Source organism: Linderina pennispora (assembly GCF_002104995.1).
Source record: "Linderina pennispora strain ATCC 12442 chromosome Unknown DL89scaffold_1, whole genome shotgun sequence".
Taxonomy (NCBI): Eukaryota; Fungi; Kickxellomycota; class Kickxellomycetes; order Kickxellales; family Kickxellaceae; genus Linderina; species Linderina pennispora.
Window position 1 is genome coordinate 1,920,932 of NW_024468249.1, and position 13,220 is coordinate 1,934,151.

A 13,220-nucleotide genomic window follows, 5' to 3' on the forward strand; every position below is an offset into this window, starting at 1 on the left:
ACCACACAATCCGATCACCAATCCTGCCATGGCAGCTGAGGATGTTGGTGAGGCAGAGGACAGCGGTGTGTCGAGCAAGCGTGGGCTGGTGTCGCTGCTGCAGCTCATCCGCATGAATCGCCAACACGGGCGTACAATAATTCCCGGTCTGTTCTTCACAATCCTCGATGGCGCATCGTTCCCACTGTTTTCTCTCACGTTCACGCGTATGCTGATTCGCTATGGGCATTGAGGATGTATTCGCAGCAGAAGCAGTGAGGTCAATATGTATGCTGGGCTCTTCTTTATGTTCGCTTGCATCATCTTCTTCACCAACGGCGGCCGGTCTTTCTTCTTCACGCATGCAGCCGAGAAGATCACGTACCATACGCGTCGCGATGTGTTCCACGCCATGATGCGCCAGGATGCAGCGTATTTCGACAAGAAGGAGAACGGCACCGGTGCGCTAACATCGCGGCTTCGCAACCGAGGCTGCCGGATGTGAACAAGTGCATCGGTGAGGCAATTCCTACTTTTGTTGCTGCGGTTGCTGCGGTTGTCGCTGGAGTCGCCATTGCATTTGCATACGACTGGCGCCTGACGCTGGTGATTCTGGCAACCTTCCCCTTCCTCATCTTTGCCAACTACATGGAGGCCATGTCGGTGTATGCCGTCGACCAAGGCGATGAAGGGTGCATACGAGAAGGCGTCGCAGGAGGCATGCCGAGACCTGTCGCCAACATCCGCACCGTGACCACTCTGACACGCGAGCACACGTTCATCAAGCGTTTCAAAGACAACAGCATCGGGCCGTACCGCAAGGCAAAGAAGAACCACTATATTGGCGCTCTCGGATACGGGCTTTGCGCAGTCAACAGTATACCTTGTGTATTGCTTCTCGTTCTTTATCGGCTCGCGGTTTGTCATCAAGGACTTCATCGGCGTGCAGCAGATGCTGAACGTCATGTTTGCTATTGAATTCTCAGCAATGGAGCTTGGCCTCTTCGCCCAGCAGTCGTCGGTGTTGACAAAGAGCCTAGGTGTCTTCAGTCAAGCTGCTCAAGGACTATCGAAAGCGTACCGAGTATCGATGCTCATTCTGACGAAGGCATCAAGGTCTCTCGCGACCAGATCACTGGCGACATTGCTGCCCGGAAGGTCCGTTTTGCGTATCCGACTCGTCCTGGTGCCACCATTCTGCGCGGTATCACGCTCGGCGTCACACCTGGCAAGACCATTGCTCTGGTTCGGTCCGTCGGGCTCAGGAAAGTCCACCAATCATCGGTCTGGTTCAACGCCTGTACGATGTGCTGGGCGGCAGTGTCGACGTCGAGCGCACCGATGTTCGACAGTGGAATGTCAAGTCACTGCGGTCCAACCTGGCGCTGGTGGGCCAGGAGCCGGTGCTGTTCGACTACACAATTGCCGGGAACATCGCGTATGGCCGCCTTGACGCGACACAGATGGAGATTGAGGAGGTCGCCAAGCAGGCCAACATCCACAACTTTGTCATCGAGCTGCCCGACGGCTACAACACGCGTATCGGGCAGACCGGCGGCCGGCTGTCTGGCGGCCAGAAGCAGCGCATTGCCATTGCCCGTGCGCTGGTGCGTAACCCTAAGATTCCTGCTGCTTGATGAAGCGTCGAGTGCGCTTGATTCGCAGAGCGAGAAGCTGGTGCAGGAGGCACTCGATATCGCGTCTGAGGGCCGCACTACGATCACCATTGCCCATCGACTCAGCACGATTCAGAATGCCGACCACATCGTTGTGTTCAAGCAGGGCCGGTATTGTCGAGCATGGCACCCACGACCAGCTGCTGGAGCAGAAGGGTCTGTACAGCCTGCTTGTCGCTCAACAGTCGTTGCAGATTACACACTAAGACATGCTGCAGCTCCTATGTTCATTCATTCATTCAACCTACAATACATTGACTATCACTGCTCATACTACACAGCATCCAATACAAGTGAATGGCTTCAGTGATCGAACGGAGTGCCAGGATGGGGAAGTATACGCCTCAAGTGCTCGGCAGTTGTAGTATACTGAAATCCTATAAAGTGCGTTGTGTAGCAGCCTACAGCTAGGACTCCTCAGTTAGTTTTAACTTTCCTTACCTCTCTAACTAGCTACAATATGAAGTTTTGCGCCATCATTGCCCTTGCTATGGCTGTCGCCGCCAAGCACAGCACTGTAATCTCGGTTTCTCCCATTCGTGATCTCATTGCACTCCCTCCGAAGAGTAGCGTCGATATGTTTACAGCTATCCTGCAAGGATGACGTTGTTAGCTGTATTCTTTTGGGGTATAGCATGCCATGTATTATCAAGGAACAGCCCTCAATCGACGGCTGCGTTCTGCGTGTGCCCACGCCCAGGGTAACCCCTTGCCTTAACTATGGGCTGGACTGCATCTGCGGCTAGCAATGACTGGGATGAATACATGGTCAATGGTATATCTATGATCCCGACGATTCGAAAGGCCCGGATTGGTATTTGTGAGTGGCGGCTAAGGTCCCTAGGAGATTGATGTGACAGGGGTATGCCGTGCCTCGTATGACGGCAAGTTGAGCATCGCTATTGATTCAAATCATCATATGGCTGAGTTTGACTCTAATGAGGCAGGCAGCAACCATTTCATCGCTGACATCTGCCTCTGAGCTCTATCGCTAGTCTATTGCCTGTGTTGTGTCTCGGTATGATACACTTAGATAGACAGCCTCCTGCAACTGTCTAGAACACGTTTACTCTCCAAGCACCTTTCCACGACGTATATTGAACGTATGAAATATGCTGTATGAAAGAAGGAAGGAGGAATCACCAGGTGAAAGGGCAGGTGCCCGTCTAAGTAGTGGCGCCGGTCGCCGGAATAGTATGGCCGGCCATTGTGGCCTAAAGGTCTTGATCCATGGTTCCTAAAATCATAAGATTTGGAACCACAGCCTGAATCAGCGCTCGTAAATGAGCTCCGCTTGATAAAAATCAATAAATCTGCGGCCATCCCACAAATGTACTGCGCATTTAGTTCGGCATGTGCCCAACGAGCAAGGAAGTGAGGATTATTTAAAGGCTTGCCTCCACTTGCTACTCAAACCTCTCCTATAATTCTCTTTAAACCTATCTGTATCCTAGCACTGTTTATGCGTATACATGGCACTACGGGCGCGAAAAAATGGACCAGCAAAAGGCAAAGCCAAGGCAAACCAAACGCGTAATAGTCATTGCCTCAGTCGTCGTCTGATGACAGCACTGACGACGAGTACAGCTTCAAAGACATTGAGCACTATGATTTTGGTATTGAAGAATTGGAGGACTCCTCGCAGCCGATGCCCAGCGGACACGATTCTAGTAGTCAGTCAAGGCTAGAAGCTAGCCATCGGTCCAGCTCGTTCACCACCATATCACATAATAGCATCGCAAAGAATCCGCGGGCTAGACGACATAGGGCAATAACTGCAATACCACGATTTAGAAGTGCTAAAACTGCGGGCAGTAGCTCATGCCCAGGTCAGTCTGTCGCAAGGGGCCGTCGGATCACCATCGGGGTCTGTCTTCCACATAGACCAACGAGCTGCTGATTCCAGTAGCGTTGACATTGGTGATATGTGGTGGAGACAGTATGAGCCACAGTGCGTCGGATGACCTGGGGGTTCACAATGGCAAGATCGCACAGGTGCGTGGCTGGCTGGAGATGGCAATGCAGCCAGCAGCGGCTGGACCATCTGCATTTGCTCGGATACTGGTAGTAGAGGGACCAGCAGGCGCCGGTAAATCGACCTGTGTGCGAGTGCTAGCTAAGGAACTGGGACTCGGTGTTGTAGAGTGGATCAACCCGCTAAGCGGTAGGTCATCGGTAGCCGGTGCGCTTGGATTTGACATCGATGAGGTGGGCGTAGTAGAGCAGTTTGCCTGCTTTTCTGAAGCGTGCTGAGAGGTACACACCCTTGCAACTGGATGCATCTGGCGAAGCATCAGGCAGCAGGGCGTCGGCGCCTTCTACAAGGGGGCAAGATCGTTCTTGTTGATGACCTGCCCAACATTTTGCACCGCGACACACGCGAGTCGTTCAAATCGGCACTACTGCGATTCATTTCAATCCCTGCACGACAGTCATTCCCGCTGGTGATCGTGGTAACCGAATCGTTCTCGGACACAGGACCTTTTGGATGATGCCTCCAGGAGGAGCTGGCGACTGCGCGATGGCGACAAAAGCACCAATACAGAAGTTGCCACCTGGTGTGCCTCCGATATTATTCCCCGCGCCGTGTACAGCTCCGCGTACTGTCAGTCGATAAAATTCAACCCAGTAGCGCCCACTATTGTGTCGAAGGGCCTGAAGCGGATTCTACAGATCCGGCAGGGGCTGGAGGGGCAAAAAAATGTGCGGTTTTCGCCTGAATGCACTGCGGCAGTGAAGGCGATTTCCAGTGAAAGTGGTGGGGATATTCGGTCAGCCATCACCATGCTTCAACTGACACAGGCCGCATACACAGGCATGTCGTCGCAGAGCTTGACCCCACGCAAACGGTCAAGGGCAACCAAACTTGTTACAGGCAGCGATGTTGTTGAAGGCAAGAACGTGGCAGCAACACGAAAGTGTCTCGCTGGATCTGTTTCATGCGCTGGGCAAGGTTCTGTATGCAAAGCGCGGACCGCCAGGCACAGCCGACAGCAACAGCGGGCGGGGTCGGTTGGAGTCCAGCCCCAGCCAGATCATCGGCCACTTGCCGGTGGATATGAGCACATTCAACCTGTTTGTGCACGAGAACAGTGTCGACTTTTGTGGCAGCCTTGACGAACTTACTGAGGCTCTAAGTTACTTTAGCGACGCCGACGTGGTTTCTAGTCGCGGGCGGACCAAACACGATGCGTTCGAGACAGCGGCTGAGATCTACTCTGGGATGTTGACTATGCACGGATTCATGCATGCAAAGGGCCATCCCGAGCTGGTCCGGCAGCGGAGCACCATTGCATGATCAGGCCAGCCAGGGCTCACACAGGCCGTCGATCCAGGCATTCCGCAAGCCAATGTTCTTTGAGAGCTACAAGAAGCGCATGTATAATAGTCGAGTGGCAAGCGGTCTGACAGCCGTGGACTTGCTCGATCTGGGCTCCAATGCGCCGACGCTGGCTGCATGGGGTGGGCGAATGATCGATTCGCTGGCGTTCTGGGCTCAGATCGTGCCACGGCAGCCGGGTAGCAGCTCAGTGGTGCGGCAGCGCAATCCAATCGTTTATCAACAGCTCATCGATTTGGCCATGGCTAGTGACAGGCCTGGACCCTGCGGGCAGGATGACACAGGGCTAGCGGCAGGTCTGACCAGGTGCTGTTGGTTCTGCCAGGATGGAGCTGCAGAAGCTGGTGCTGAGCGACGACGACATTGAGGATTTCTCGGACTAACATAATCGTCCGAAGGACCAGCCTCGTGACCTAGTGACTCGTTTTTAGCAACCAATAAACGCAGTGCTTAGGCCAATGCTTGCCGAAGCCAGCATCGATGGCAAAGTGTGCAGAATGTTTGGACCCACTACGAGGCTAGGCGTCCCTGTGCCGCTTTTTTGCGTTTGCAACTCGACTCTTTTTCCTCTTCAATGTAACCTCTCTGTATTTTTTTTCCACTACTATTCACCACTCTGAATTCGCCACCAACATAGACTTTATATTATTCCTTTTGTATAATGCCCACTGGAAATGACACCGAACAAAAGCCCACTTCACAGCACACAAGCGCAGCCGACCAGAACACAGCCGGAGGATCCGGCGGCAGTGCTGCTCCAAGGCCAGCGCCGACGTGGGATGAAATAAACGAAACACGGATAGCCGTGAAGAACAGAAAGGACGACTTTGACAGCCCCTTCACTTTTTGTATAAACGACGGCGCCTACATCGACGCCCGATCAGCACCGCCAGTCACGGGCAAGTACTCGTGCATTGAGTTTCTCTCACGCCGGATGGCGTCGGTGGTGCGCCAGCGGCGGCAACAAGAAGCCCAGCAGAGGATTTGGGCTGACTCGTGGTACGCGCGATGGATGCTTCGGTGGCAAGTGTACAAGGTGTACGGCAACAAGAACATTGAAAAGTTCCGTCAGCTGGAGCGCAATAAGCGCACCACGCAGGAGATGGGAGTAGAGGTCATTGGCGATGAGCGCGAGCGTGGACGCTTATTTGTTGTGGCTCCATTGGATGTTGCTGTGGTGGAATGGCGGAACGAGGCTTGGAGGTTTGTGCTGCGTATGCTGGAGCCCGGGTACAAAATGAGCAAAAAGTACATGGAGTCGTGGGAGAACGGCACACAGACTAAGCTGCTGACCAAGTTCTGGGACGGGACTGTCAAGATGGACGGGCTCAAGCTGGCTGCCAAGATGGCCTCGAATATCGTCAAGGGATGGGGTGACGTGGCCGATGAGAAGGACAACAACCGCAAGCAGACGTAGATCACAGGTGTTTGCAAAAGACAACCAATATATCGTAGAGCCTACAGTCCACTCATGCATAGTACAGTGGTACACTGGATGTCTCGCTACGATACACCTCCTTTTCCAGATGCTGTGTTGTAAAGTGGCCATTAAGATGCCATGCAGGACTTCCAGGTTGTAGTATATATTTGACGAATAGCGAGAGTAAACCTGCATTAGGACAGCATAACGAGCAGCGCACTTTTTGCTCCAGGACTGATCTACTCAAGCTGGCGCTTGAGGTAGTCTTTGCTGACTAATTCGGTCTGGCACTTCAGATAATCAAGGCTGGTGCTTTCTATCTGACGAAACTCGATCGTGCTTGCAATTCAGCCTGGAAGCCAGCCAGCATGAACACATCCGTTCTAAAAATAGCTGCTAACACATGCACTTAGAGCTACCATGTATCTGATCGCTTAACCATCGTAATCATGCCACGCCAATGACATCGAAGGTAGCGCCAAGTTTCTTTGCGACTCTCGTCTAGCAAGCAACATCTTCACAGATAAATTGCTAGTAGCGGTGTGCACATGGTATACATTTGATCCAGGTGGTGCCACCTATGGAGAGTGAACTATCGACCCAAATGGCACCAGTGAGCTCAAATGCCAGCCAATAAACCACACAGGCCTGGTTCCGCACTGGCCGTCTTAGCGGCCGTCACTATTCCCAACAAAGAAATGTTTCATAACCTTTCCTGCTCACCCCTACTAATTTGAAGGACCAAAGTTCGTGACCGTGGCAATCTTGAGTGACATTGGCATACTATATTGATGCAAGAGAACAAAGATATTCGAAGGAAGCGCCAAGACACAGCATAGGGCTATCAGGGAATCCGCCAAGAATGATCCACAGAGTATACACTATGGACTCCAATGCGGACTTTGCAGTGGTCATACTTGCATCCAGCAGCAGCAGCAGCAGCAGCAGCAGCAGATCCAAGGCGTGGATACCACAGAGGTAAGTGAGGATTGTACTATACTGGTCATTATAAAACAAATCACTCTCCAAAAGCCAGTACTGTATTGCACCATATCAGAATTTATAATTCTCTGGAGTTTCTACAGTTTTTCCTTTCCTTCACTGGATCTATGTGCCATCACAACCATGGCTCCAGTCCTCCTTTTGGGATCTCTCTCTTCTCCACTCTCGATTTCTTTCTTATAACTACTTTCCCTTCTTATTCGTAGTTCTTTCTTTTTCTGGCTGCTTTCAGCCCACTCCTTATTCAATAGAACAATTATCTGGCTGATCAGCCCAAACCACTCACTGAAACTCGTGACTTTCCAACACACCTAACACACAATGTCTCTTTTCCATTATTTCAAGTCAAAACTTCAGAAACTGGGCGTCACGGACGTGTCTCATAGCGTCTGCTGCGACAAGCAAGCGCCGCTGCCAGCCCCTTCTTCCCAACACGAAGCCGCCGCTGAACTATATTCCAGCCCTGCCAATGCATCCTCCTTCGCCTGCTGGTTTTGGCCCAGCAGGGTTCTACTGGCCACGGAAAGACAAGAGTGCAAGCAAGGGATCTCCTGACACTAATGCTCTGTCGACCAAAGATGGTCAAGAGTAGGATTGTGGTAGCGGCTGCTGACCCCAGGGTGTCACGGTACTGAGACGCTACTATAAGCAAGTCCGGGTACTTGTACTTGAGCTCAAGGAACCCACCGGTCTCTCTTTTCTCCTCTGCTATTTTTCTGCTATTCATTATAGAGCTGGTAAGCACTTGCTCTCTTTGAAATTAACAGCAAGAAACCATGATACTGTTATCTGGGAACTTGATGGCTTTGAACCATGTACCAAGTGGAGGGTTTGTCCGTGGAGTATTGTCAGGGATTCCATGGTAGTCCTTTATATGCAAACATTTAAATCGCCTGCCATGCCAACAATCGGCCAAGCCAGCCGCAGCTGCATATGCTATGAGCATGATCCTGCGTTCCAAAACATTTTTGCTGATCGATAGCACGATCATACCGCCACTAGTGGCTTTTTTGTCAAAAGATTTGGCACCAGTTTCACCACAGTAGTAGCTGCAGATGCTGCTAGTGTTTGACATCTGCTAAAAAGACAAGGCTACATGTAAATGAGCATGGTCTCCTGCAGCCACTCGGTTTATACGCTGCAGGAGCAATATATAGCACGTTGCGATTGTTTGCCAGAATGTGGTGGATTGGCGAGCACCAGTTGCGCATGCGGTATGCTGCGCAGTCAGCTGTAACCGAGAAACCGGTATCTAAGAGTGATCTAATTGCGAGACGCAATCTACGGTCTGCACTTGCTATCTGAATGCTCCAGCTGTCAACTCAGCGCCCAGCAGGACAGGCAAGAGCGACAAATCTAATACCACAATCTCTTACGAAAAGGAGAGATGGGCGCTACTGGGCTATATCTCCAACTACGCGGCCCAGCGGGTGTTCGGGGCATGATCATGCCCGGGCAGGGTTCTGTTGCAAGTCATTGTGCTTTTATTAGTGGCGGTTTTAAATGGTGACAATCTCAAGAGAGCGCATATGGCTTGGCTTGGGACCGAGCTATCAAAAGCGTGCCCTGGCTGCTAGGCACTTGTCTCTGAGTGAAAACGCATGCGGGCAGGCCCAGGCAGCGCGCCTTGCGACTGGACATCCCCGCCATATGCTGCACGACAGAGTCGGAAAATGCAGTATTGAGCGCATGTGCGTGTGCATTTTTTGCCTAGGAGAGCTAGGCGAAAAAATAATGTCCAGCTAATGTGTCTTGACGTTAAAAATTATCCTTGCGACCACAACCCTTATCCAGAAGGGAACTGCTTAAATAGCGCAGACTCTGGTGAATAATGCCAGGGCCGCCAGAAACCTTGCAAGGTTGGACGTTTATCTCCCGTTTTTCACACACTATTTCCTACTTGTACGCTATGCTCAAGACATTCGCTACCGCTTCGCGCGCTGCTCGCACCAGCCCGCGTTCGGCCACCGCATTCCGCATGGCCACGATCCGGCTGCTCTCGCAGCTGGTCGAGCCTAAGGAGCCGTCGGTCACGACAGAGATCCCTGGGCCCGAGTCCAAGAAAGTCCTCTCCGAGTTGGCCAAGCTGCAGGATGCGCGTGCGGCCCAGTTGGTCGGCGACTACACGCAGTCGGTGGGCAACTACATCGTCGATGCAGACGGCAACAAGCTGCTGGACATGTACTGCCAGATCGCATCGATTCCGGTCGGCTACAACAACGAGGCCCTCCTGAAGGCAGCAAAGACCGACGAGATGGCCATCACGCTGGCGAACCGGCCAGCAATGGGCGTGTTCCCTCCAAGGACTGGCCCAAGGTGCTGGAGGAGGCATTCATGGCGGTGAAGCCCAAGGGCATGGAGATGATTTTCACGTCGAGCCACGGCTCAGATGCAAACGAGATTGCGTTCAAGGCGGCGTTCATGCACTACGCGCGCAAGAAGCGCGGCGCGCGTGGATTCAATGCGCAGGAGCTCGAGTCGGTGATGGAGAACCAGGCGCCGGGGGCCCCTGACTTGTCGATTCTGTCGTTCGGCTCCAGCTTCCACGGGCGCCAGTTCGGCTCGCTGAGCGCGACGCGGTCCAAGGCACTCCACAAGCTGGACATTCCGGCATTCAAGTGGCCCAAGGCGCCGTTCCCCCAGCTCAGGTACCCGCTGGACAAGTACGAGGCCGAGAACGCGGCTGAGGAGGCGCGGTGCATTGAGGAGACGGAGCAGATTCTCAAAACCAACGCGTCGCCAATCGCCGCCGTCATCGTCGAGCCGATCCAGAGCGAGGGTGGAGACCGTCACGCATCACCGCGGTTCTTCCAGGAACTGCGCCGCATCACCGCTGAGAACGATGTGCTGCTGATCGTCGACGAGGTGCAGACGGGTTGTGCGGCCACGGGCACGTTCTGGGCCCATGAGCAATGGAACCTTCAGACGCCACCCGACATGGTCACATTCTCCAAGAAGATGCAGGCGGCCGGCTTCTACCACACGCGCGCGCTGGTGCCAGACCAGGCGTACCGCAACTTCAACACGTGGATGGGCGACCCATCGCGCGCCCTCATCGCCAAGGCCATCGTCGGACGAGGTCCGCGCCAAGGGCCTGGTGCAGCAGGTCCAGGAGGTCGGCAAGTACCTCAAGGGCCATCTGGAGCCGCTCGCCGTGCGGTACCCGCGCGTCATCAAGAATGTGCGTGGTGCCGGCACCTTCCTGGCCTTCGACTGCCCGACGGCCGAGCTACGCGCCGAGCTGCTGGAGCTGATGAAGAACGAGGGCGTCAACATGGGCGGCTCTGGCGAGACCAGCGTGCGCTTCCGGCCCATGCTGACGCTGACCAAGGCCCACGTCAATGTGTTCCTGACGCGCTTCGAGAGCGTGCTCAACAAGTTGTACAAGAAGCACTGGCCTCAGTAGGTGTGTTATCAGCAATACATTCACGCTCACGTGGCTCTACTTATCTTCCGAAACGGTCAATTTCCGATCCGCCCCGTTTCCGCGCTTGCGTTTGATGCGACGATTGCCAGTCACAGTTTTCTGCACGTAGTTTATTAGGTAGGCTAGCAGCAAGTTTAGTTCATTTCCTTATCTCCACAGCCTGTGCCATTCCACCCTCCACCTCCCCCCAACGCCGACGCAACGGCTCACTGGACTCTGTGCGCCAGTGTCTGGTCGCAGGCTTTCAAGTTGAAACCGCTTTGCTGAACGCCATTGGCTGGTAATCTCCTGCAACTCGCGGCAAAGAGGTGGGTTTTTTCGGACTACCAACGTGCACCTCTTCTCTGCTCCTTTCACATTCCCTCCACTTTGCTGCTTCCTTTTTCCCTCTTAGTCGAAAGAAAACTATAGCGCCATGTCTGCCAACACTGAGAACTTTACGCTCCCCAAGGCCCTGCGCATGGTCATCATGGGTCCTCCCGGCTCGGGTAAGTACCGGCTCTGATTTCTTTGAATTCAGCGTCCAAGGAATTCGCCAGGCTAAACGCTGTGCTGTTTGTTTTAGGCAAGGGTACTCAGGCTCCTAGCATTGCCGAGAAGTTCTGCGTTTGCCACCTGGCAACCGGTGACATGCTGCGCGCCGCTGTTACCTCGGGCAGTGCTCTGGGCCAGCAGGCGAAGAAGATCATGGACGCTGGCGGCCTGGTCAGCGACGAGATCATGGTGGGCATGATCAAGGACAACATCGAGAACAACTCTTCCTGCAAGAACGGTTTCATCCTCGACGGCTTCCCGCGCACCGTCGTGCAGGCCCAGAAGCTCGACGAGATGCTCGATGCCCGCAAGCAGAACCTTGACCACGCCGTTGAGCTCGTCATTGACGACTCGCTGCTGGTTGCTCGGATCACTGGTCGCCTGATCCACCCGGCGTCCGGCCGCTCGTACCACAAGATCTTCAACCCGCCCAAGGCCCCGATGACCGACGACATTACCGGCGAGCCACTGATCCAGCGCTCTGATGACAACGAGGCGACCCTGGGCAAGCGCCTGCAGACCTACCACAAGCAGACCGCCCCTGTTGCTGCGTACTACAAGGAGCGTGGCATCCTGAGGCAGATTGACGCTGCCCAGAGCCCCAAGGCTGTCTGGCATACCATGCTGGCTATCTTTGGCTCCAAGCAGTAGATACCTCCCCGCCCTTCTCCACTCACTGCCTCAACCGGCCAGTGTCTTTCGCTTAGTCATGGCTGGAGCGGGTTTGGGGAGTGGCTATAGCATCGTTGGATAGAACCACCACTTTCCGTCTATATATCCTGTGTCAAAACATACCCTCTAGCGGTTGATTTAATCTTAATTCTACGGTGTGATCGAGATGGACCAGTCCGGAACCAGCTCTGAACCGGTTTCACATTCGCCTGAATAGCAGGGCGGTGGCAAGCAGGTGGGTCTGGCAAGTGAGGCAGGTTTCGCGCTCCACCTTTACCAAGGGTGTTGATGATAGTGCGTCTCTTTGCGGTGCCACAAGCTGTCCAGAATGATATAAAAGGTTGCATTTACTACAGAACAATAAAAAGAAACATATTCAGACCTGGTGCATGCCGCTGAGGGACTTCACTGGTGGGGGCGGCGCCTGGGATGGGCTTATCCGGTAGCTGCTTCTGTGCCACCCACTTGTCATGCATCTCGATGGTCCGAACCTTGCGTCTCTGCCGGCGCACCGCAATAAACGCGATTACTGCAATAATGATGGCACCCAGACATCCTGCGCCAATACCGACGCCGCATCCCAGGTTGCATTTGGCACGAGTCGGGACAACACCCTTGCTCATGCCGATGTCCACCCCAGTGGACTCCACGGCGCCTGTGGGCGTGCTAGTTGTGGAGGCTGTGATGGCTGTTTGGGCCATCGCAACTGTGAGGAAAAAGAGTGCGGATATCAATTTGTACATGGTGAAAATAACGTGAAATGAAAAGAGGGCAAAAAAGGAGCCAGGTGGGGGTATGTGGAAGGGGATGGTGAAAAGTGAGGGAGAGGTGAGATATAAATAGTCCCTGGCTGGATATCGCGCTTCGCAGCTACTTTATGCTTCAAATAAGGACCGTCTGCGTATGTGCCTTTTTATATACGACCAGCGTAGCAAGTAGAACAGAGCAGGCCCGGTTGTCAAGTGAGCTGTAACGTACAAGTGGCCAAGATATAATATAAAACAGACGAGAAAAAGAGGAAAGCGGGTAGGAGGAGAAATGAAAAGGAAAAAAAAAAAAAAAAAGGACGAATCTGCCCAGGGAATTTGGCATCCTTTTTTCTCCTCAAAAGAACGAAAAATAATGCGTCGTCGATCCCTGGCTTTCCTCGCTTCCCGTGAACCTCAGCGG

General features: G+C 53.4%; 5 protein-coding genes across 5 annotated transcripts; 4 read left to right on the top strand and 1 right to left on the bottom strand.

Annotated features, from left to right (window-relative positions):
- Positions 1-28: 28 nt before the first annotated feature.
- Positions 29-5,378, top strand: DL89DRAFT_289973 (uncharacterized protein; the record flags this gene model as incomplete). The annotated part of the gene is made up of 19 exons (XM_040890023.1): positions 29-177; positions 256-411; positions 471-671; positions 708-849; positions 911-1,000; positions 1,035-1,056; positions 1,088-1,197; positions 1,245-1,590; positions 1,622-1,746; positions 1,778-1,828; positions 3,208-3,328; positions 3,474-3,505; positions 3,540-3,744; positions 3,799-3,863; positions 3,947-4,105; positions 4,134-4,556; positions 4,609-4,926; positions 4,958-5,209; positions 5,328-5,378. 19 exons carry the CDS (start codon positions 29-31, stop codon positions 5,376-5,378), a joined length of 3,018 nt encoding a protein of 1,005 aa, XP_040747620.1.
- A 170-nt stretch (positions 5,379-5,548) lies between these two features.
- Positions 5,549-6,606, top strand: DL89DRAFT_264288 (uncharacterized protein). The gene has a single exon (XM_040886187.1). It carries the CDS (start codon positions 5,657-5,659, stop codon positions 6,410-6,412), a length of 756 nt encoding a protein of 251 aa, XP_040747621.1. The 5' UTR covers positions 5,549-5,656; the 3' UTR covers positions 6,413-6,606.
- Positions 6,607-9,263: 2,657 nt separating this feature from the next.
- DL89DRAFT_264290 (4-aminobutyrate aminotransferase) lies at positions 9,264-11,304 on the top strand. Its single transcript, XM_040886188.1, has 3 exons — positions 9,264-9,707; positions 9,734-10,486; positions 10,509-11,304. Exons 1-3 carry the CDS (start codon positions 9,327-9,329, stop codon positions 10,821-10,823), a joined length of 1,449 nt encoding a protein of 482 aa, XP_040747622.1. The 5' UTR covers positions 9,264-9,326; the 3' UTR covers positions 10,824-11,304.
- DL89DRAFT_264291 (adenylate kinase) lies at positions 10,920-12,406 on the top strand. The gene is made up of 2 exons (XM_040886189.1): positions 10,920-11,332; positions 11,410-12,406. The coding sequence occupies exons 1-2, from the start codon at positions 11,260-11,262 to the stop codon at positions 12,027-12,029; spliced, it is 693 nt and encodes a 230-aa protein (XP_040747623.1). The 5' UTR covers positions 10,920-11,259; the 3' UTR covers positions 12,030-12,406.
- DL89DRAFT_254260 (uncharacterized protein) lies at positions 12,401-12,793 on the bottom strand (the record flags this gene model as incomplete). The annotated part of the gene is made up of 1 exon (XM_040885260.1): positions 12,401-12,793. The coding sequence occupies one exon, from the start codon at positions 12,791-12,793 to the stop codon at positions 12,401-12,403; it is 393 nt and encodes a 130-aa protein (XP_040747624.1).
- Positions 12,794-13,220: the final 427 nt, after the last annotated feature.

Coding starts and splice junctions, on each gene's coding strand:
- DL89DRAFT_264291 (XM_040886189.1), top strand. CDS start 11,260: ATGTCTGCCAACACTGAGAACTTTACGCTCCCCAAGGCCCTGCGCATG. Junction 11,333..11,409: donor CATGGGTCCTCCCGGCTCGG/GTAAGTACCGGC, acceptor TGTTTGTTTTAG/GCAAGGGTACTCAGGCTCCT.
- DL89DRAFT_264290 (XM_040886188.1), top strand. CDS start 9,327: ATGCTCAAGACATTCGCTACCGCTTCGCGCGCTGCTCGCACCAGCCCG. Junction 9,708..9,733: donor CGAACCGGCCAGCAATGGGC/GTGTTCCCTCCA, acceptor GACTGGCCCAAG/GTGCTGGAGGAGGCATTCAT.
- DL89DRAFT_264288 (XM_040886187.1), top strand. CDS start 5,657: ATGCCCACTGGAAATGACACCGAACAAAAGCCCACTTCACAGCACACA.